Source organism: Mangifera indica, chromosome 13, assembly GCF_011075055.1.
Source record: "Mangifera indica cultivar Alphonso chromosome 13, CATAS_Mindica_2.1, whole genome shotgun sequence".
Classification (NCBI taxonomy): Eukaryota; Viridiplantae; Streptophyta; class Magnoliopsida; order Sapindales; family Anacardiaceae; genus Mangifera; species Mangifera indica.
This window is the reverse complement of record NC_058149.1, coordinates 3,157,580-3,183,503: the sequence shown is the minus strand read 5'-3', so window position 1 is coordinate 3,183,503 and position 25,924 is coordinate 3,157,580. Positions and strand designations below refer to the sequence as shown.

General features: G+C 31.3%; 1 protein-coding gene across 1 annotated transcript; it reads right to left on the bottom strand.

The window, feature by feature from the left end:
* Positions 1–7,838: 7,838 nt before the first annotated feature.
* LOC123194478 (putative cysteine-rich receptor-like protein kinase 16) lies at positions 7,839–11,657 on the bottom strand. The gene is made up of 7 exons (XM_044607692.1): positions 10,524–11,657; positions 10,283–10,438; positions 10,005–10,183; positions 9,196–9,406; positions 8,850–9,090; positions 8,202–8,352; positions 7,839–8,115 (listed from the first exon to the last, which is right to left on the bottom strand). The coding sequence occupies exons 1-7, from the start codon at positions 11,620–11,622 to the stop codon at positions 7,870–7,872; spliced, it is 2,283 nt and encodes a 760-aa protein (XP_044463627.1). The 5' UTR covers positions 11,623–11,657; the 3' UTR covers positions 7,839–7,869.
* Positions 11,658–25,924: the final 14,267 nt, after the last annotated feature.

Here is a 25,924-nt window from a genome sequence, read left to right as displayed (position 1 = left end):
TGGATTCAAACTCGTCTGTTTAAGCTTGAGAATGAGCATACTTTAAAAAACTAGAAATAAATTCTACTCATACAAGCTCAAATTCGAATTTGAAAATTTAATATTATTGAGTTTCAAAGGTGTTTAACTTGTTAAGTTCACAAACTTGAAAAATTATATTCAAATCGATTAAAATAACATTATTTTGATTAATATCCATTAAAACAATGTTGTTTTAAACCTTTTTCGCTCAATATTGTAACTAAACTTGAATCAAATTCAAATTCAACTTCCTTCAAGTGAACTAAGCTGTAATTGGTTTGAGGGCTTAAACTCGGCTCTAATATAATGGTAATAGTAAACTTGGCTCAGCACCATGTTCCAGTCAGGTGTTGTCATTATAATTTACTGTAAGACAAATAGTGCACTGTCTTTTACCAACAATATTCTAGTGTCTACTGTCATAGGAGTTACAAGGAGTTTTAAGATCTATGGGTTAATTGTCCAGTACACTGTTTAGTCTCTAAACTATGATTCCAATCATTGATGGGTCAACTTAGGACAAGCTTTTTTGGTTGAAATTGCATAACATGGGTAGATTGTTAGTGGACGTTAAAACATGGTGTCGACAGTGGTGTTATGTGATACAGACCTAGAGAGTGAGAAGTTTCCAATCCAGTAAGGCAGTGCTACCCAGGAAGCAGTTCCAATTGATAGCAATCTCAGAATAGTAGGACCACACACAATATAATAAAGATAGTAATCAATGAAACAGTGAAATACAAATCACTCAATGTAACAGAACAACCATATCTATATTACTTTCATTCAATAGAATTTGATTACAACAATGGAAGAGTACATATGCATTACAATAAGATTTCATTACAAAAAAAATGGAAGAGTTTTTGTGCATTACAATATGGATTTCCAAAATTTAAATTAAGAAGAGACTGTTCACCCAAAAGAACAACTTTCCATAATAATCTCACCAACTCTACTGCCAATTCCACACAGCTATTGGAGAGGTTGTACTCTCCCTTCCTATCTATTTTCCATAAAAAAACTGCTTCATACTTCCCTCATCCAAGTCTATATCTACTTTTCTACTTCTCTGCCACTCATGGTCTGCCACCTCATCATTTGAATTCCCCAGGATCAAATAATTCCTGCTACTTTGATTTGAAAGACTCTCACGACCTGCTGGGTTATCTTCTGCCTTTACCACTTAGTTGCTACTTGCCATTCTTCCTCTTTTGACCTTTTTTTTGACATACACCTTCACCCTAACATTGCCCCTCCCATCAAGAGGCATCTTGCCCTCAAGGTGCAAATTAGGAAAATGGTGTTTGAGATTATTATATAACTCTCATGAATTTTCATAGTTCGACAATCCTTGCCATTTCGTTAGTAATTCCAAATCACCCTGCTCGGAATATCTATAATTCAACACTGTTTTTGGTTGAACCTGCAGCTCCAATTCCTCATTGAGACAATCTGGTAATGGCTGAGAAAGTAAGGCGGAACTAAGGTGCTTCTTCAGTTGAGAGATGTGAAAAACAGGGTGTATTTTTGTACCTTCAGGCAATTTTAGTTTATAAGCCACAATGCTTATTTTTTGAACCACCTCGAATGACCCATTAAAGTGGGGACTAAGCTTCTCATTAAGGCGAGAAGCTAATGAACAAAACCGATATGATTGTAGCTTAAGGAAAACCCATTCGCCAACTTGAAATTGGATGTCCCTCCGATGTTTGTTGGCTGCCTTCCTTATTCTTTCTTGAGCCATGTGTAAGTTGGTTTTTAATTCATCCAAAATTAGATTCCTTTCTTTGATCATGGCATTCACTACTTCCATCCTTGATTCCTCTTCTACCCATCTCAGAAGAGGAGGAGGATCTCTTCCATAGACTACCTTAAAAGGAGTCATACTGATCAAGCTGTGAAAGGACGTATTGTACCAACATTTAGCCCATGCTAGCCACTTAGGCCAAATAGCGATTTACGACCTCAGTTTGGCCATCCTTTTGAGGATGGTAGGCTATGTTATATTTTAAAATGGTTCCGATAGCCTAAAAATGTTTGTCTAAAAGTTACTCAAAAAAATACGATCTCAGTCTGAAATGATTGTCCTTGAAAATCCATGAAGGTGAACCACTTCTCGTATAAACACCTCTACTACATCCTTGGCATTATAAGGGTGTTGTAGGGAGATAAAATATCAGTATTTCGTTAGCCTGTCTACAATCACCATAATTACACTTATCCCTTTAACCTTCGAAAGGCTCTCAATAAAATCCATAGACAAGTCTTCCTATGTGTCTGTTGGGATTGGTAATGGTTGCAGTAAACCTATCGACAGTATAACTTCATATTTCATCATTTGACAAACATCACATTTGGCCACAAAATCGTTGGCATCCCTTTGCATACCTTTCTAATATAGAACTGAACTGAGCCTTTTATAAGTTTTAAAAAACCAGCATGACCTCCATAAGATGAGGAGTGAAATTCAGTAATGAAGGAAGGGATAAACCTGGAATTTTTAGGCACCACTAGCCTACCTTTATACAGTAGTTTTCCTTCTCTAAAAAAGTAGCCAACGTGGGAGGTAGGATTAGACAACAAATCATGAGTAATACCTTAGAGTTTTTCATCCTTTTCTACTTCATGTTGCAAGTTGTTGGCTCCCTCCATTTGAACCACCATCACTGCTGTAATTTTTGAAGCAAACTTTGGGTTCCTCGACAAGGCATCATCAACCTTGTTCTTGCATCTAGGATGATATATGATTTCAAAATCAAATCCTAACATTTTTACTAGCCACTTTTGGTGCTCATGACCTGTGATCTTTTGCTCTGTCAAGAACTTTAAGCTCTTTTGGTCTATTCAAATCTTGAAATGCCTCATAAGAAGGTAATGACGCCATTTTTGGGAGGCCAAGACTATTGCCATTAATTCTCTCTGATACACTGATTTGCCACGATTTCTTAATGAAAAGACTTTGTTTTCGCTGTGATGAAAAATTTGCTTCGGGCCATCGCTGTCAATTATGCCAATTAAGAGTTATGATAGCTAGAGAAGAGGAAGGAGAAGATGACCTGAGAGAGGCAATAGAAGGAAAACCTTCAAAGGAAATGCCAGAAGAAGAAGCTAACTTGAATAGTAGCTTGGTGGTAGGGATTGATTCACCCCAAACTATGAAATTATTGAGGAAAATCAATGATAGAGAGGTAGTGATTTTGGTAGATAGTGGAGCCACTCATAATTTTCTTTCTAAGATATTGGTGCAAGAGTTGGATTTGGCGGTCCAAGCAGTGAAATATTCTATGGTATTAGGTGATGACCAAAAGCTTCAGAGAGTGGGGCATTGTGAAGGAGTGGGGCTGCTACTGTTAGGGCTTTCAATGCAACTGAATTTTCTTCCTTTCCCATCAGGAGGGGTAGATATTATTCTAGGGGTTGAATGGTTGAAGAAATTGAGGGAGGTCAAAATTAATTAGAATAATCTTCACATGAAATTTTGGTGGAAAGGTAGGAGGGTGGAACTAATAGGGAATTCTTCTCTTGTTAAATTGGAAACTTCTCTTAAGACTGTATGTAAATTGATGAGCGACAAAGGTCATGGATTTTGGGTTACAATGATTGAACATGAAGGCACTATGGAACTTGTTGAAATTCTAAAGATTACCAAAATTTTGTAGGAATTCAGAGCTCTTTTTAAAGAACCTTAAAAGTTCCCACCGTATAGGAGTTACGACCATGCTATCCAATTGTTGCCTAGCTCCCAACCTCCAAATCAGTGACCTTATTGCTACCTATATTATCAGAAGAATGAGACTGAAAAAATAATGAAAGAAATGCTAGTTGCAGGGGTTATACGATTGAGTGTGAGTCCCTTCTCTAGCCCTATAATTTTAGTCTTAAAAAAAATGGGGGATGACGGTTCTATGTCAACTACTGAGCACTCAATCGCATAACCATTCCAAACAAGTTGCTGATTCCCACCATTGATGAATTATTGGATGAGTTAGGAGGGGCCGAGGTGTTCAATAAGTTGGACTTAAGGTTGGGATATCACCAAATAAGAGTTCGAGAAGAAGACATTGAAAAAACGGCCTTTCAAACTCACGAAGGGCACTATGAATTTATGGTCATGCCATTCGGGCTAACAAATAACCTTTCGCTCTGATACCAATATGATATAGACCTAGAAAGTGAGAAGTTTCCAATCCAATAGAGCAATGTTACCTAGGAAGCAGTTCCAATTGATAGTAGTCTCAGAATAGCAGCACCACACACAATGTAATAGAGATAATAATAAATGAAACAGTGAAATACAAATCACTCAATGTAACAGAATAACCAAATCTGTATTACTTTCATTCAATAGAATTTGATTACAAAAATGGAAGAGTACATGTGCATTACAATAAGATTTCATTACAAAAATAATGGAAGAGTTCATGTGCATTACAATATGGATTTCCAAAATTTACATTAAGAAGAGACTATTCACCCAAAAGAACAACTTTCCACAATAACCTCACCAACTATACTGCCCATTCCACATAGCTATTGGAGAGGCTGTACTCTCCCTTCCTATCTATTTTCCATAAAAAAAATTGTTTCATACTTCCTTCCTCCAAGTCTGTATCTACCCTCCCACTTCTCTGCTCTTGTTTGCCATTCATGGTCTGCCACCTCATCATTTGAATTCCCTGGGATCAAATAATTCCTACTGCTTTGATTTGAAAGACTCTCACGACCTGCTGGGTTATCTTCTGCCTTTCTCATTTGGCTACTACTTGCCACTCTTCCTCTTTTGACCTTCTTTTTGACATACATCTTCACCCTAACATTATGCTATTGTGGAGTTACAGATAGTGTTTGGGTCTAGAATTTTTGAATTAAAGAATGTTATATGTATGTTTATTTTATTAGTATATATTTATATATTTAGGATTTGATTTACAATAAAACTATATGCACCCACTTTAATTACACAAATGAATATATACTCGATGTGTGTTATCAAATGATTAGGTAATTTTGAATAAAGGATAAATTAACACTCAATCACATGACAATACATTATGTGTACTCATTTGTATATTTAAAAGTGTATACACACAATGTAATACCCACAAGTATGTCCAAGGTTAATTTGGTCTTTTTACCTATTAAATATGCTTGTGTAATTGTGTTTAAGTGTTGTTGAGGTTGCACAATGGTGTGGGAAGACCACATGCTTGTGTGTGTGTTGGCAAGGGAAAAATAGTCTTTCCTAGTGTGATGTAAGATATTAGTTAAGTATGAGAGGCATACACCCCCATGTATACTGGATTACACGCTTGTGTATAGTCAACATGTCTAAATTTTGGATAAAGATCAATTTCGTGGTGATTTTGGAAACTATCCTTAATGGATAACGCTATACACACTTGAGTATAAGGTTTACACGACCGTGTATCATAATTTTTAGTTAAAAATAAACAGAACGCAAGGTGTTTGGCTAATGGGATTGTCATTATATTTCCAGAGAACAAAGAGTTTGATTAAGAGAGAAAGCTAAGGAGATTTTGGAGCCAAGGGAATCGTTGAGGACACTAGGGTTCAATCCTTGCCATGTAAAGACTTTTGTTGTCACCCAAAAAAAGGTAAGTACGGTGTTCTCTTTGATTTCATGGTTATGGATGTTGGGACAAGAAATGATCATTGTTATGACATCACTGTAGTGATATTAATTCTTGAGTTTGTTAGTTAGAATCGTAAGAGTAGATTATATGTTTACTGTATTATGATTTAGTAAATATGATCATTCATGGATTATTGTTATATGTGTGGTAAATTGAATATTCTATGATATGTTGTCTTTGGAATTGCATTGTTAGTAGTACGTTAAATTAGTTCGAGGATGATTAATGGATTATACATATGTGTTTATGCAATGTTCTGAGAAGAATGGATTGTTGTGGTTGATTGGATGAGATATTTATATGCTATTGTGTTTGAAAATTGAGGAACTATGTTTGAGTTTGAATGTTAGAAGTGTTTTAGCAGTTTTGGTAGAGTAGTCTTGTTTTAGGATGATTAAGTAATTGAAAGGCATGAATTTATAATTGTTAGAATATGGTTTAAATGGCTAGAAGTTACAATTTCAAGCAATGTTGTATTTCTATAGAACATGTTACATCGCCATGTATGTAATTAGGCAAAATTAGTTCCCGTGTTAGGTTTAAGCCACGAGTTTGTTAATTTGGGAATGGGTATACATTTGTGTGTTATTAGACACAAGGTCATGTATGCTACCTTAGATTGCATGTTTGTGTTGGCTACTTGCATAAGTCGTGTATGCGAAATAAGTACACTCCCATGTACATCCAGGGGAATTTGGTAAAATTGATGTACTAAGTTAGTAACATTAACAGGGAGCTCCTACGCTCATTTAAGATTATAAAAATGATTATTTTACTTTTATAAGAGATAATTATAAGGAAGCAAATAGTAAAGTCCTAATGAAATCTATATGGGATGAAAATCAGATATATGTGTTAGAGTGTGTGGAAGATGGAACGAAAGATGATTTAAGGGTGCCCAACTATGTGAACGATGACATGAACCCCAATTGAGCAATTTCAAGTCAAAAACTAAGGACAATGAATTATGTTATTTTGAAAAAGAACTTGGGCTAGTTGATGTGACCTTGATACTCATTTAATGGTTATGCAACTACATTGGGCAGCTTAACATCTTAGATTCTCATGCATGCATTAATGCAGGACATCTTAACATCTAGAATGCTTGTGCAATATCAAGAAAGGTCTAGAGCCTTACTCCTCTTATAATATGGTATCTATAGCTCGAAACCTGGTCAACAAGTGTACTAGGTATATCTTGTGATTGACATCTAGGTGAGTTATGTTTTCACCAGCAGTTTAGGATGTCGATAGATATTATGTGACATTAGTCATTCGAGATGACATCACCTTTGAAGATTGGGTGTTAGGTGTCAAAATAATTTGGATGGGCATCTAGGATGCTAGAAAAACATCCAAAAGCCATAATAAGATTGGAAATGGAACACTAATGGAAATTAATAGTTGTTATTTATGTTAAATGTTTGGTGTCGAGAGGTTGTCTGCTTATTAAGTGTTTCAGTCACTATGTTCCTTTTGGTTTTGCAAGTAGGATTGTAGTGTAGTAAGGCGACAACAAGAGAGACAATAGGTCAACTCAGGAGGTTGCATGAGCGAGGACTATTTTTATCATTTGTACGTGTGGACCTTATTTGTGATCACTTATATTTTGTGTTAGACTTGGACTATATTTATGCATTTTGGGCTTGTGTTTGATTACTTATGCACCCTGGTTTTATAACTTGATTATGAACATTTAGATATGTTTGTTAATTGAGTAATGTTCTTATTCATATTTAATTTAATGCACTTTTGGGATTGTGAGATTTAAGTTTGAATACCTTGCATCTTTTATAATTGTTGCACAGTTATATAGGGAGTTTGGGTTAACACATCTCTATGGATACATAATTCAGATAGGGGTATGTATCTGGATAAAGGTGTTACACATAACATTGCTCTTTGATTTATGTTTACTTTATTCTTTATGAATATTCACATAAAGTGACATGGGTTTGGATCGTTTAAACAAAATAGTAATATAATTAAAATAAAGATCAATTGCTCTGTACGCACAAACAAGCACACAATGTGCAAACCTCTGAATTCAAAACAAATTTGAATTGGAATGTTAAATATTCATTTATCCCCGGAGGGACAATTTTTTTAAATATATATTTTTTATTCTATTGATCAAGTGACTATTGTCCCACAGTCAAATTAATGAAGTGCTTTCTTTATAACTTTCCAATTACATTGTAGATTTATATTGTTCATTTGCTTTCGAAAAAGCAGGCCTTTTCGGAATCATGATGTTTTTATTTTCACTTTTGAGCATCACGAAAACTTCTAACATTGATGGTCGATCATCTGGATCTTCTTGGACGCATAATAGAGCTATTTGCAAGCATCTTATTGTTTTACAAGACAAATTTGTATCGTCCAATGATTCATCTATAAACTCCATACCTTTACCATTACTCCACAGCTCATATGCCTGAGATATGCAAACATTTGGAATTATCAGTCACATTCTAATGCAAATATCCTTAAAATGAATTATTAAAAAAATAAATAACTTACATAGTTAGGAAGACTCAGATTTTCATTCAGGCCATACAAAAGGGAAATCTTTTTGCCACTGATGATTTGCAATAGTAGAATCCCAAAACTATAAACATCCAATTTAGTTGAATATGTGCCTTTGTTGATGTATTCAGGAGGAACATAACCACTAAAAAGAATGATTACAAGTAATGACTAAGTTATTATGAAATAGCAATGCCTATAAGCATAAAATTATAATTTTTTTTAATGAAAGAATTAAACTTTTTAATTTTTTTTATTTAAATTGAAGGGTTTGAACTTTTGAAATTTCCTATAGAAGAAACTTAACTTTCGGATTTTTCTATGGAGCAAAGACCAAATTTCAATATTTCTTATTGAAAGTGTTGAACTAATATAATTAAAATTATTTATTTGATTTTGTTTTAGAAGTAAAGTGATTAATTTGATACTTTTAATAGAAAATACTGAAAGTTTGGTCATTTAATGGGAAAGTATAAAAATTTCATATATTCAATAGAAAAATTTAAAAGTTCAATCTCTTCAATTAAAAAAAAAAATTGATAACTTTAATAGAAAAAAAATGGTGTTACTTTGATACCTTTAAATATTATTATAAGTAAAAAAATTAAAAATAAAAAATAATATGAGAGCAAATACACTTACATTGTTCCAACAATTCGACTTGTGTTGGCTTCGTCAAAATCATCTTTTGCAAACATTTTAGCTAAGCCAAAATCAGATATCTTGGGTTTCATATCTTCATCTAATAGAACATTACTAACTTTTAGATCTCGATGAATAATGGTTAATCTTGAATATTCTTGAAGATACAAAAGTCCTTGAGTTACTCCTTCAATAATATCCACACGTTTTTTCCAGTCCAAAATTAACCGTCTAACAGGATCTACATTAAATTCAATCATCAAGAACGTAAACCTCTATAAGCTAATTGACACAAACAGAGAAAAATTCCAAGTCGATGTACATAAACTGAACTTAAAATTCTTACCGAAAATGTAAGTGTCCAAGCTCTTGTTTTGCATGTATGGGTAGATTATTATCTGTTCTTTTGTATCTAAACAAAAACCCAGAACTTGGAGAAGATTTACATGTTGGAGCTTGGCAGTAAGTGTAACCTCATTCTCGAATTCTTCAAATCCTTGCGTGGATGTTTTTGAGAGTTTCTTCAATGCTATTACGTGTCCATCTGGCAGTATCCCCTGGCAAATTACACTCTAGTTGGTTAGATAGAAGCTAATTCTAATGATATTTTGGACTGAAAACATATATTAAACTAAAGACCCAAAAAGGTTAACTAAAGCTAGTGGCCGACCAGAGGAAAAACTTACGGGTCAAAGTTAAATAAGAGTAATATATATATATATATATATATATATATATATATATATATATATAAACCAATGGCCAAATGGCCACCATTGACCCTTTAGTCGCTCATCAAAGAATAACAACATTTAAAAATATCCAATAATTATTTTTTTATTATTAAATAAAATAAATTTTGCTCTTTTTCTATCTATTAAATGGATTGAATTTTCAAATTTTATTATTAAAGGCACTATACTTTCATATGCTCTCATTAAAAAGATTAAATTTTCACAATTTTCTCTTGAAAGTATCAAATTAATTACCTTACTTGCAAACAAAAATTTTAATTGTGTTTACTTAATATATTAAATTATGATATATTGAAAATTCGATTCCTTCGATAATTTTGATTAAAAAATAAGTGATAATTTGATATTTCCAATTACTATTGTCCGCGTTAATGATAAATAACGTAATCTAAGATATAACCTTGTAAACAGAGCCATATCCACCCTCTCCGAGCTTATTTTCAATTGAAAATCCATTGGTTGCTGCCTCTATCTCAGCCAATGTGTATTCTGTCAGATTAGGAATGTTGGCATTAAAATCTCCAGCCAATGCTGCTTTATTTGCTTTGTCATGGGACTCTTTAGTAGAGTTCACCATCCCTGTCAAAAAAAAAATATATGTATATATATGTATGCATAAAATTAAACTTTTTACTTATTCCTTCACCGTAAACAAAACTAGGGAATTTGAGAAATTACCTTTGATGAATTTGAGATTTTTCCAGCAGTAAAATATCACAGATAATAGAAAAGCTAAAGCAGCTGTTGTAGACAAAAGGATTACAAGCAAAGTCCTTTTATTTTGTCCCTTTTTATTACCCTGCTGAACTGAAGAATCATTTATGTCCATTTCAGCTGGAAAAATAAACAATATGTTAAAAACAGATGACGCAAAACTATTAATTCATAAAGTACTTTGTTCACTTTAATCGTAGCTTACCTGCAGTTTTGGAAAGCACCCAATTATAATCATCGTTGACAGCCCACGCGATGTAGCCAAGTAGCTTGTTTTCCTTGGCATAAGAAACCTTAGCTCTTATGGCCTCAACGTCATTAAAGCTGTACCAAGTTGTTCCTTTTGTCCAGTAATTGACCGCATAAGTTGAGTTGTACTTAACGGGAACTTCAGGACCATATTGCTCAATGTACTTCTTGATTTGGATATATCTTGGAACCCCATTTTCTGAATTAAGGGCAACAAATCTTTTTGCTGGTGCACCAAAACCATTGTCCATAGGATTCTGCAGCGTCCATTGAAATCCATAAAAAGGTAAAGTGAAAACCATTTTTTCAGATGATAATCCTGCATCAATCCATTCTCTTATGCCGGTATCCGAATTAGCCAAGTTAGTTGGGTCATACAGACATGCAAAAGCGGTCGTCTGGGAGCCCCACCAATCGTCATCGTAAATGAAATCTACAAAAAGATGAACCCAATTTAAATGTTGCTGTATCGCCTCTATAGGGAAACTTGTTCCATAAAGCTTTGGTGAAAAATAAATGTTCGCGGTCAAGATTAGTTGGGACTGGCTAGAGTTGGTTGCCTCTAAATTAATAGCAGCTTTCCACTCTTTAAAGAGAAGACCCATATAGAACATATCCAAGCTTGTGTGTGGAAATTGCCAATGGAAGTCTAGGCCTTCAAAACCATGACGTCTGGCAATTTTTATTGAGGAATCGATGAAGGTTTTTCTGTTAGAAGAATTGCTTACCATTGGAGAAAAGGCTGTGCCGGAATCAAGAATAGATAGCAGCGGAATGACTGGTGGGTTATTTTGTTTAATGGTACGTGTGAAGGTAGAGAGATGTTCTCCTTCAGCAAGTGATAAATTGAGTTTGTAGGAGATAGAATTCACATAAACATCACCACAAATAATGTGAGTGAAAAGAGAGAAATCAATCTCCGAAATGGGCTGTCCATAGTCTGATAAACACCAGGAAAAACCAGCCCTGATCCAATTAGTTTGCGCCATTGAAAGGCGCAATTGTGAAGAAATGAAAATAGAGAAACAAAAAATGATGATAATCTTGGAGACCATCTGAAATGCTGCTTAAAGCCTAAGTTTAATGTTATCTCTTGCCTCTTCTATATTACATTTATATGCTTATCAAGTGGAGAATAAAGCCCTGGAAACTTTGCTGCTGAAAAGGGACTGCAAGAAAAAAAATGTCGTATTAATTACACAAATCCGTCAATAATATTCATGCCTAATCAGTTGACCCACAATATTCAATTAGATCTAGCAATTTATATCATCGGATTGTGTTCGTATCATATCAATTCGAGTTTTGGATTGAAAACATTAAACCATAACCCGACCCAAAATAAAGTCGTGCACAAAATTTTCAACCCTAAACCGAATCAAAATATTTTCGTTTTGATCTAACCTGACCCGAAATAACTCAAACTATATAACAACTAAAGTTTTGTTAAAACACAACAAGTAATGACATGATTTATAACAAAACAATACACTTTGTCAATTGTCGAATAACACAATTTGTTACAAAATAATACACAAAAACACATACTTACCAAATTAAAAAATACACAAAAAACATTTTAACATGAAACAACATTTTGTCAAAACAAAATTTCTCTATTTCAATTTAATGATAATAGTTTGTTTATTATCGTTTTATATGATCAATTGTAGGATGAGGGGTGTGCATGGTCTGATTTTGTGTAGTCTGAAAGATTTTTTAAATCAAATTGAAAAAATAGTTTAAAAAATTTTCAAATTAAACCAAACCATATTAGGTTTCAAATCAAATTGAAAAAATACAGTTTGGTTCGACATATATTATGGTTTGAACCTATTAAAATAATTCATTTATAAATATATATTATTTTATAAAATTAATTGAATTATAGTTTTTTAGAACATAATATTAACATGTAAAATATATATAAAATAAAGAAAATAACAAAATAAATATAAAAAAAAGTTGTACACCTAATTGCTTATTAAATTTTTTTATCAAACATAATTATATATATTTTTTAAATATCGTTTATAGTTTGGTTTGGTTTAAAAATCGTCTATATCATAACACAACCGTAATTTTTAAATAGTTCATTCTAATTTTATAGTTTGAACTGAATTATGAATACTTCTAGTAGGGATAAAACAATATAATATTATATTCAATAACTCAAATAACTCTATAACTTCATTTTTAAAATAATGCAATTAATAATCAATGAGATTAACAATCACTTGTTAAATATTTAAATTTAATTTTCATTCTATATGATTAATGTGACTGTCATAAATATATGATATATCGAACATAATATGTTCAAATCAGTAGTACTTAAAATACACCAATAAAAAAAACTACAAATAATTTTTTTCAATTTTGCCAAAAAAAAGTTATTAAATTAAAATGAATGTCTTTGGGTGATGTGAATTTGGTGTTTGGTGATACAATGTCAATTTATTTGTTGATTCAAATTAGGGATAGAGATTTTGTGGATTGAAATTCTTTCTATGAAATGAAGAAGATAAAATATATTGGAGATTTTTTATCTTTATGAGGTTATGTAATATCTTGTTTAAAATATTCAAGTTAGTTCGAGTAATTCAAGCTAGTTTTATGTCAACCCTAACCCAATCTAATTTTTTAATGTTCAACTTGAACACGATCAGAACTATTTTTCATATCGAAAATCATAACTCTAACCTGATTTTTTTCGTATCATATTGTGTTGGGTTAACATGTTGTATCAAAATTTGCCAGGTCTATATTCAATTATGTAATTCTCAAACACATAGGTTATAGGATATTTGAGAATAAAAGTTTTAAAAATTTAGACAAACATGATATGTCATAGTTGTAGAATCAACTCTGAATATGATTAATTATCTATCATTAGAATTGGTTTTCTTACCCAACAACACACAAAACAAAAATGCGATTACTTAGATAGGGTAAGTATATCACTTTTGTATATGTTTTGAGAAGCGACCTAACTCTTTCTATGATAAGTTTATTGGGTTCACTCATTAAAGACCTAATAAACTACAACATCTCACATTTATTGCCCAAATTAAAAAACTCAATATGAAGTGTAACTGAAAATTTACAATATGATTACACAATGCCCAACAAATTGATTCTGAAGTATACATTTACCCATTTATATTTTAATTAAATAAAAGCATACTCAATGTATGCCCACATAAGAAACTCCAAAATGCTCCTACGTGGGCTATATTAATTATCAATTTTTTAAAAGAAAATAAAAAAATTAAGAAAATAAAACATATTTCTCGCATAAACAACATTTTAATTTTTTTTAAGTGACCACTAATTTTACGAAAAACAACATAGTTCAAAAACAATATTTTAGCCAAATAATTATGTCAATATGACTATTAATAAGGAACCAAGACAATCTATATGTGTTAAAACAAATGTTTATCCGCAATATGATTTTTGTTTAATCAATGTGCTTAAATATAAAAGTTAAAGAAATTCACAGCTTCCAATGAAGTCAGTATATTTCATCAATACTCTTCAGATAAATAAATAAACATATTCATTATTTCTTCTTTTGCAAACTATAGGGTATAGTTTTCTTTTCACAAGTGACATAGTTTGTTGTTGACATTGTAAGATTTTGAATTGAATTGCAAATTAAACTAAGAGAGAAATCACGGCAAGAAGTTAATCACACAAGACACATATGATTTACTTGGTTTAATACTATGTCCAATTTTTTTTTAATTAATAAAACTATTTGTATTTATGAAACGTAATATTTAGACACTCATAATGATGTGTCACCATATGATTGAATAATTTGAATCAAGAATAAAATAACATATAATTATATAGTGACAAATTATTGTGAGCAAGGTTTTTAGAACCAAACCAGGACAAAAACCGTTTTGAGTATTTATTTGGGTTAGACGGTTTTAACCAACCGATCTGACTGGATTTCTAGTTTTGTGTAAAAACTTGAAAAAATTATGTTTAGTTACATGTGTTTTATGCACTTAATTTTATATTATACATACTTTTCAATTTAAACAAGATAAAACAGTTGTTGAAATACTATTATATATAAACTATGTAACATAACCATTATAACATAAATTAAAACAAAAATTAAACTTACTATATTAAACAAAACATATGAAACAAATTGAAGTTTCAACTTCCAAATTTTTAGAAACCAGCCATATTCCAAATAGAGTACATCCAATAGGACCAATTCAAATACATAAAAATTACAAAAACAAAATTGATATATAAATATGAACCTATAATTGCATACTATAATTAAAAATTACAAATACAATAACAAGTAAATTGAGTAACAAATAATTAAAAACCAAAGTTATAGATTTGATAGACTGATACAATTAAAATAAATTAAATAACCTAAAGAAACAAAAACCAAAGTTATTAACCTTACAAAAACCAAAACAGCAACCTGCTGGAGTTCCTTCTTAGACCTTCTCTGTTGTTCCGATCTTCTATTTTCTTCTCTATTCAAGTAAATCAAAATTTCAAGTTTTCATCAATTGTCATGGCAGCAACGAAACACAGTCGTCGTCGTCAACTGTCGTTTGAACCTGTGAATTCAACGTCAACCGTTATCATCAACCACTACAAATATAGTCATTAACACCCATCGTCATCAACTATAGCAGAAATAGTCGTCATCATGCTCGTCTACAAAAGATCACAACAACAATGGTGATTTGAATGGAGAACTGGAGAAAAGTCGTTGGCGGCCAAGGATTTCAGGAATTAAAAAAAATAAATTGATTTTATATAAAAAAGAGAACCGTTTTATGCTTGAACTGGCTTGGACCATGGACTTGACGCGAACTGACGGTTTGCTGACGGTTCAATCCAAAATCAAGCATAAAACAGTTCTGTCGGTTATAGGAACCATGAACAATATTGGTTTATAGTCCGATCAGTCTGATTGACAAGTTTGGTCTGGTTCTTCAATCCTTGATTTATGAGTACAAAAAAATCGGTACTCATATTATAAGTACAAATAATATCACTTTTTTTTTTTTTACTTCTAAATTTGGGCTATGCCAGTTATAGTCAAATAATTTAGGGCTAAAGATTAAGGGCAAGTCTATCCCAATCTAATGCATAGAAGAGCAATTTTGTCCTATAAATTAGAAGAGAGCTATAAAGTGCTAGACTTGTGAAAAGAGACAACTTTTTAATTAAAATAATTATGGGTATTATTTTAAGTTATTTCAATCAATTTTGTAAAAGCTAAAATGGTAGAAGGTTAATGTGTTCTAACATATGGAAAACGTTATATGAAATTTCTATCCAAAGAGTTTAACTTTGACTTGGTCTTCACAAAGAAAATTTTCAAATTTTGATTATAAAGTAACGATATCAATTTAATTTATTACGTAAAATCTTCATATTTTTCCAATGACGACTTCACTAGGATGTGAAGTGTCATTATGAGTAAATATTATAATTTTCAATTAGTCTGTTGCTTATGAACGTGGTCAAGGCGTCATGGGTCATACATGATAAACACACCAACTACAACCATTTGTCCAAGTCAAAGTCTTTATTAAAAAGACAATAAATTATGGTGAGAAATTAATTAAAATAGGCACGAAATTAGTTGTGTAAACATTTTTTGGTAAAAGTTTTGTAGTTTTATCTTTTTAAGTAAATTATATTTTTTATTTCAAGAATACCCATCATCCTATTTCTTCCTATTTAGAATAGTTTTTACTGAAAAAACTTATTTTTGAGAGTATATAAATTAAGTTTAGATTAATTTTTCTGTAATTATTAAGATTTACAAATAAAAAATAGATTAATTTTTGATGTAATAGTTGATATTTGCATATCATTACAAAATGATTAACATAACTACACAGGGTGCGTGTGGGTTTATGCACGGATGCAAAAGGGTGTGCATTTTTTCAAAAGGGTGCGAAAATGAGAGAAAAGGTGCGCCTTTTATTGAAAGAGTGAGAAAATGTGTGAAAGAGTACGCATTTTTTTGAAAGGGTGTGAAAAAATACGAAAGTATGAAGGGGTGCATGAAAATGTAAAAGTGGTTTATGAAAGTGTGAAGGGGTGCATAAAGGTGTAAAAGGGTGCGTGAAAATATGAAGGGGTGCGTAAAAATATGAAAAGGTAAGTGAAAGTGTAAAGGGGTGCATAAAAATGTAAAATGGTGCGTGAAAAGGTGAAGAAGTGTGTGAAAGTGTAAAAGAGTGCGTGAAAATATAAAGAGGTGCGTGGAAGTGTAAAAATGTGCGTAAAATATAAAAGGGGTGCGTGAAAATATAAAAAATATATATTGTAAAAATGTGCGTAGAATATAGAAAGGGTGCGTGAAAATATAAAAAATATATATTAACTTTTGATAATATATATTACTAAACAATAATTCAATAATTCATCTCTCATTCGGTCAAGTAATGAACTTTTGATAATATTCATTGCAATATAAGTTTCTTCTATTTTTGTTGTAGCAATTTACAAGATTAATGATAATTTAATTAACAAATACATAAAGAGAATGATAATATATTTTCTTTTAAAACCAACTTTTAAGCAAGATCTTTAATTTGTACTACATCAAAGTTTTTGTTCAATCATATATTAACAAAAATATTTTCAAGTTGGCATTCAAGTTCAATTAGAATACTTGCTAAAAAATCATATAGATAAAATTTTTTTAGACGAATCAATTTACTCTTAACTATCAAATGCAACAAATGAGCCTCCAGAATCAAGGCACATTATACACAAAAGTAACTTTGTATTCACTTCGACCATCAAAATTATTATTAAGCTCTTGAAACTGTATTTCAATCCCAGAATAAAACAACTTAAATGGATGGTGATAAAAATTAGTTATTTCTTCACCTCTATATCATGATCTCCCTCGAGTTGCTTACATATGATATATTTTAGTTATTGTTTCAAAGCAAGTGAACTTAGTTTGATTCAAATCAAATTCAAGATGAAGTTTCAATTTGTTAGCTCGATTTAAGTTTGACTTGAATTCTCCTCTAGTGATTTTATTCATCCCACCGATGATACTATTTATTCTATTAATTAAACTATTCATCTTATTAATAGCACTATTTACTTTGTTAGTGACATTTCAACAATGTCTTTAACATAAGGGAAATTATATTAAATGGCCAAAATTAAGGGGGTCTAAGTGAAATTGCCCAAAACAATCAAGTTTAAGCAAAAATGCCTTTTTTATGAAATGTCCAAATTGCCCCTATATATAAACCAAGGATTTTACTTATTTTTTGCTTAATTTTCCCACGGTTTCACTGTGCAAATTTAAAGAATTTTTCCTTTCCCACGGTTGTTCCACAGGCAAAGCGATTTTCGTCCATTTTCGTGTTTTTCGACGATCGAAAATGGCAAAGAAGGTTAGTACATCTTTCCTACTATTGTTCGAATGAATTTATTGTTAAGATTATTGAGATTTAAGGGAGATTTTGTGTTTTAAAATTCTAGGGTTCCAATTTTGAATAATGCATAAAATGTTTTGATTCTTGGTTGTTTTGGTTGAATTTCTTGAGAGGTTTTGTGTTATAGTATATGTACATTTGATTTGTGTTCAAATTGGAGGCAGAAACGACGATTTTTGCTCTGGAAAATGGGTTAGAACAACCGACGCTCTTGTTCGTAGGAACAGTGGATCCCACGGTCAGGACGAATTCTCCCACGATTAGGAGAGACGGGGTGTTTGGAAATTTGCCATGAGACAGTGGGCCAATGCCATGAAAATCGTGGGTTGGGGGGAAATTTACTTTTTTAAACTGTAGGGGTGCTAAGAGATTAGAAAATTGTTGGGGGGTAAGGGATAAAAATTGGACTTGTTTCTACTAGAAATTTTCAAAGGGGGTAAATTGATAAATATTGGACGTATAGTTTTCGAATTTTATATTCGTTTTTCTGTTTTAGGGTTTTTCGATATATAGTTTTCAAATTTAACACTTGCTTTTTCGATTTTTGTGCTTTTTTGGCATATTTTTCGATGTAATGACAAAATTTCAGCTCGAAATTTCTGTTTTTTCTTTTATAGGATCTATCGATTCGTATTTTTGAATTTTAGTTTTGTAACGAAATTTCAGTTTTTTTCGCTATTTTAGGATATATTGACTCGTATTTTTCAGATTTTCAAACAATTTTTCGATTGGTGACATTCTAATTTATTTCAACTTACAGAATTCGAATTTTAGTTTCGTTTTTTCGACTTTTGTCATTTTAGGATAAATCAACTCATATTTTTCAGAGTTTCTAACGATTTTTCGATTGTTGACATTTTAGGGTATTTCAACGTATAGAGTTCGAATTTCAGTTTCATTTTTTTGATTTTCACCTTTTTAAGATATATCGATTCGTATTTTTTCAGATTTTCGAACGATTTTTTGATTGTTGACATTGAAAGGTATTTCAATGTATAGAATTCGAATTTTAGTTTCGTTTTTCCAATTTTTACTATTTTAGGATATATCGACTCGTATTTTTAGATTTCTGAAAGAATTTTTGATTGTTGACATTCTAGGGTATTTCAATGTATAGAATTTGAATTTTAGTTCCGTTCTTTTGATTTTTGCTGTTCTCAGATATATTGACTCTTATTTTTAGATTTTTGAACGATTTTTTTATTATTGACATTTTAGGGTATTTCAACATATAGAGTTCGAATTTCAGTTTCATTTTTTAGATTTTCGCCTTTTTTGGATAGATCGACTCGTATTTTCAAATTTTTTGATTATTTATATTCTAGGGTATTTCAATATATAGAATTCGAATTTTAATTTCATTTTTTCGATTTTCACCTTTTTAGGATAAATCGACTCGTATTTTCAGATTTCTTAACGATTTTTTTATTATTGACATTTTAAGGTATTTCAATATATAAAATTCAAATTTCAATTTCGTTTTTTCGATTTTCACCTTTTTAGGATAAATCGACTCGTATTTTCAAATTTCTTAACGATTTTTTGATTGTTGACATTCTAGGGTATTTCAACGTATAAAATTCGCATTTTAGTTCTGGCATACATAGAGAAGGTAAAATTAATCGATTAATTTGTAATTATTACGTAAGATGAAATAATGAATTAATAGTTGTATATACTTCCAGTTGGTTTGTACAGCACACAGTCAGATCATTTAGAATAGTCTGGTCGTTCGCACCTCGTATAAAAATCCAATCAAAGGGAGGGCAAAACGACAGCTTAGAACCATTCCATCCTTTGCCTCAAAGCATGAGGAATCTTTCCTCATGTGGTACACCGGAGTTGCGGCATCCGACGCGCATGATGTTTACTTCATCGGGTCAAAGTTAAAAAACAGTTTCTGACGAATTGTGGTAGAGTTGCGTGAGTGACTGACCGATGATGTAAGTTGTCTATACTACATAATTTGGTTAAATATTTGATATATTTGTCAATAACTAACACATTTGAAGTTTTTTATACCATTTCAACATGTGAATTCCTTTTTGGTTATATTATGTTGGCACCAAGATGATCACTATTCACTATTTCATAGCGTTGGATAACTGCCCACACATTCTCCGTAGGACATATTGAGATAGCCTGAAAGAGTTGGTAGACCACACCAGATGGGGAATATCAATTTTCGGGGCTCTTTATAAGAATGGTTGAGGCAGATTATATCCTGGGATTGTTTTACAAACTATGGGGGATAGTCGATAAGGTATAGTATAATAGTATTTTCATTATATTTTACGTTGAATTAGTTTATAATTTACTTTAATTTGTCACTCTTTATAGGTTTAAATTTCTATAAACTTTGACTATGCACATTGGGTGGTCGGAGTTATAGATTTTCGTGATTGATTGATTATAATGTACAACTATGAGATATTGTACTCAGGGAATATGGGGTCTCTGGAATGGCAGATGTGACCGCACACAACATTTATACTAGTATTATTAAAGGCAACGAGTTTCTAGACAACTTTTGGGCAGACTCTTCGATATGATCCTTTCGTGTTACATCAAGCAACGGACGTCCCTTAGCAGAGAGAAGGCTTCGATGACTGTGGCGTGTTTGTGTTATGTTTTTTTGAGTGTCTAGCATTGTCACAGAGCATCGATTTTCCCCGAGAGTTGTCTACCTGTATGCATCAATGTTTAGCATCGTAGTTGTATTTTCACTATATTGAATAGATCACGGGTGTATATTTAGTTCACTTATTGTTTATTTATCGTTCTTCAAATATTCTTATGTATATATTTATTGTATGTGCTTATGTGTATGTGTATGATGTACTTTATCTATCATTATATATGAATTTTTATTTGATTTCATTTTTTAAATAATCTTGTCACGGAAATAATTATATGAGATTTGAGTGATGTTATTAGCATTAAATTACAGTATTAGTAAAATACTCAAAAAGCTCATTCTAACAAATATGAAATGAAAAAATTATTCACAATAAAATTATTACATCACATGTGAATACAATTACACATTTGAAATAATAATGAAAATATATCGGTTACATATCACTAAAGTACAACAATGATGAATCATCTAACTAACAAAACTAAATAGAAGTTTGTCAAGATCTTGACCCTTTTACCTTTTTTGGATGAACGTTGTGGGGCGGAGCTCAGGACTGGTGTTGGGCTTTTACATTGGGTTCAGACATATCTTGGTTCATGATAACGGTTGTAAATCCTGGGTGTAACATTTTCTTCTTGTGAAGGACATTGATTTTTGTTGGAAGGGTACCCAAACGAAGACTATCGAGAACGAGGGGTAGAATAACTCTTTCTTCTGGTGAATGCAAACATTCTAATTGGTTTCCAAGAGGATTGATAGGTTCCTTATATATTGCACAACAGAATTCGATGTGGAAGAATGGATGAACCCATACATTGACATTTGTGAGTCTTATATGTTGTGCAATAGTAATGACATGCTTACATGAAATACGTGAAAGCAAAAACTTTCTACACGTACAAAACATTTCACTGAAGTCCACAATACCCATGTATCCACCAAAACCAATAACCTGATACCGAGTAAGTGTAATTGGTCGAACCTCCAAGCGTGTAGACTTTGACAGACGATGGCTAATCTTTTCCTCCGTCCAAGAGGTGACGAAGTTAGGGCATTCATTTGTAATTTGAAAAAATATTAACAACACATTTGTAAATAACAAACATAAGGGAAGAAGTACATGATCAAATACATAGTTATTAACAATTTGGTATATACTTGCATGGTTTCTCCTCTCATAAAACCATCATTGCATAGTATCACGAATGAACTCGACGAGCATTGTGATAGGTAGGCCCCATGCATATTTGACAAGGGCATTAAATGACTCTGTAATATTAGATGTCATGATGTTGTATCAATGCTTAGAAAAATATGCTATGCTCTAGCACTCAAATCTGATCTCATATAGATAAGCCCCAACTTGAGGGTCCATCGAATCAAGAGATCGTATCATAGCCTTAAATTCTATTTCTGTGTATGATTTTGCAGCTTTCCAATATGCACTCACAACCTACAAAGTGGTAAATAATATGAGAACTTTTATGATCAAAATGTATGAAAAAGTTAAACATTTCAAAATTTTAATACTTGTTTAAACGCGTTACCTTTGAGTCTTATTTGTACTTTGCCTACATGTTATATGGAAGGTGATGACAACAACATCCATGGTGGATACTTGGAAAGACTTCAACCATTGCAGAGTATATACCATGATGTCGATCTGAGATTATCACCAACTCAGAGAGATCATGGATGCATTCTTTAATCTTCCTGAGAAACCAACACCACATGTCGTGATTTTCTTTTTTATCAACACCGAAACCAATAAGGTATATCTGGTTATTACCATCAAGGCCTACCGCAAGGAATAAATGACCTAGATATCGACCTTTAAGGAAAACAACGTCAATGCAAATAACAAGTCCGAGATATTCTCTAAATGTAAGAACAGAACATCCTAATTCCATGAAAAAAATACTTAAATCGATGGTCATCATCCATTTCAATAGCAGTAACGGTGCCCAGATTAGTACGTTGTAGATTGTAGCAATAATCTGGTAAGAGCATAAATGATTCCTCTGGTAAGCCCCTCAATGAATTTAAATTCCAGTTTATTGCCCACTAAGCCTGTGAATATGAAATGTCAATTTTATACCGGTCGACGATGTCCATAGTTATTTTCTTAGGCCAATAAATTTGATCAATCAACACAAACTTTGACCTCATTGATTTACCTAAAGCTCGAGCCCCAGCTTGTCTGTGATGTGACATTATTTGATCAACCAAACATGTGTGGGTTGGATTCATTTGGTTGATTTGAAACACTTCACTGACTTTGGATTTGCTTGCATATATATACCATGACAATTTTCAGCCTTGGACTTAGTATCCCATCGCCCCTTGTCAGACTTCTTGACCATGAATTAAAATCCTTTCAATAGGGTAAATTGTTTCACATCATCTTTTAATTGTACTTTATTATGTAAAATATCACCAAACTTTACACTATTCTCCTCTTGGATTGATTTTGTACCACCTGATGATGTTGATGACTATGGAGGAAAATCAGAAAGCCACCTAAACGGATCAGTAAGGACATTGTCAAAAAATGACTCAGAAAAATTTTACCACTTGAAATAGGATCTTCAAGCTGTAAACCATTCATACCCTTGGTAACAGGTGACATATACTTGGACTCTGCCTCTTCAAAAAGAATATTGGGCATATCATTTTCATCAAAGTCACCCTAGTCGAGAACTCTATCTTTCTCTCCATGAGCCCATGAGTTTGCAATGTACAATAGGTCATTACTGGAATCAATCAAGTTTTCCAAATCATATTCTTTTTTCACTCTACTAATTTCTTCTTCATCTTCTTCTTCCTCTTGTCCTTCAATTGGGGTACATATAACAAAAACAGGAATATATTCCTATAAGTATTGAGACATATCAATAAAACCCTGGACATCTTCATCATTTTGGATCTGTACGGGACATTCAAGCTCAATTTTTTTTAGCTTCATTGATAGTTGAAGGTAGTTTTTCATTAGATCAAGACCGCAAGTCTCCTTCAAAAGCTGAATAAATCCCTCAAATATTGTTCCATAAGGAATTTTAATCAATTGTTTGGATCCTCCAACATATTTCATTGTGTTGTCATCACCTTGAATCCATTCTCCTTGGTAACGAGTCGATGCATAACTATATATTTTAATTATAAATCCTGCAATGACAAGTTTTTAGAAAAAATTATTCATTTATAAAAAAAATCTGTAATAACTATTTAAAACAGTCTTACAATTATTAATATCGAAATACCTCTCATATTTTTCTAATATTTTATTTAACCCCTATAATTATTTAACATTTTATGTAACACCCTTGTATGTTATCTTGTATCAAAATACATCTATCTATTCTTAACATTTCATTTAAAACGTTTTTGCAAAGTTTAATATCAAAATATCCACTATTTTTTTAATATTTCATTTAACCCCTTACATTATCTAGTATTTTATTTAACACCCTTGTATGATATCTTGTATCAAAATGCATTTATCTATTCTTAACATTTCATTAAAAACATTCTTACAATATTTAATATCAAAATACCCCCTATATTTTCCTAATATTTCATTTAATCTCCTATAATTATCTAACATTTTATTTAACAACTTTGTATGTTATCTTATATTAAAATGTATCTATCTATTCTTAACATATCATTTAAAATGTTCTTACAATATTTAATATCAAAATACCTTCATATTTTTATAACATTTTATTTAGCCCCCATACTTATCTAATATTTTTTAATACTCTCGTATATTCCCTATTATCAAAATGCATCTATTTATTCTTAACATATTATTTAAATCTTTCATATATTATGTACTATCAAAATACCCCCATATTTTTTCTAACATTTTTTAACTCCCCATAATTATCTAGTCTTTCATTTAACATCCTTTTATGTTGTCTTATATTAAAATACATCTATCTATTTTTAACCTATTATTTAAATCCTTCATGTATTATGTATTATCAAAATACCCCCGTATTTTTTTCATATTTAATTTTACCTCCTATAATTACCTAACAATTTATTTAACACCCTTATATGTTGTTTCATATTAAAATACATTTATCTATTTCAAACATTTCATTTCTAATGCTATTACAATGTTTAATATCAAAATACCCCTTATATTTTTATAACATTTCATTTGACCCCCCATAATTATCTAATACTTTATTTAACACCCTTGTATGTTGTCTTGTATCAAAATATACTTATCTATTCTTAACATGTTATTTAAATCCTTTATATATTATATACTATCAAAATGCCCCCCATATTTTTATAACTTTTCAGTTAACCCCTATATTATTATCTAATATTCAAATACCCCTTTATATGACATACAAACTAGATTTAACAAATAAAATTAAGTTTTGAGTTAAGATTCGTATAAATACCTTTTTTCATAAATTGAGTTTTTTCGATTTGAATTCAGAAATACGAACTTCTTCCATCCGAACGAATCAGTACTAATTGATATTGAGTAAAAATGAGAGTGAGAATAAGTGTTTGAGTGATATGAGAAGTGTGTGTAACAAGAGTGAGTGAGAGGGTTTATATAGATGTGGTGAACGGTAATTTTGATATTTTAAAAAAAGTTTAAAGTATTTTTGCTTAGGAATAAGAAAATTGAACATTTTTGCTTAAAAATAAGAAAAATTGACATTTTTTCTTAATTGGGGGGGGAGGGGGGGGGGGGGGGGGGGGCGTAAAAAGGGTAAAAAGGTTATTTTAAAAAAAGATATTGAATTGAATTGCAAATTAAACTGAGAGAAATCAAGGCAAGAAGTTAATCACACAAGATACAAATTTACATGGTTTAGCACTATGTCCAAATTATTTTTATTAATAAAACTATATATATATATTTATAAAAAATACTATTTAGATTCTCATAATAATGTATCATTATGTGATTGAAAGATTTAAATTAACAATAAAATAACATATAAGGGTGAGTGTGTCCCAGTCTAATACATACAAGAACAGTTTCATCTCACAAATTAGAAGAGAGCCATAAAATATCAAACTTGTGAAAGAAGACTACTTTTTAATTAAAATAACTATGGGTATTATTTTAAGTTATTTCTATCAATTTTGTAAAAGCTAAAATGTTAGAAAGTTAATGTGTTATAAGACATGGAAAACGTTTTATGAAATTTTCAATTAGTCTTTATTTCACTAGGATGTGAAATTCCAATAACGACTTCAATAGGATGTGAA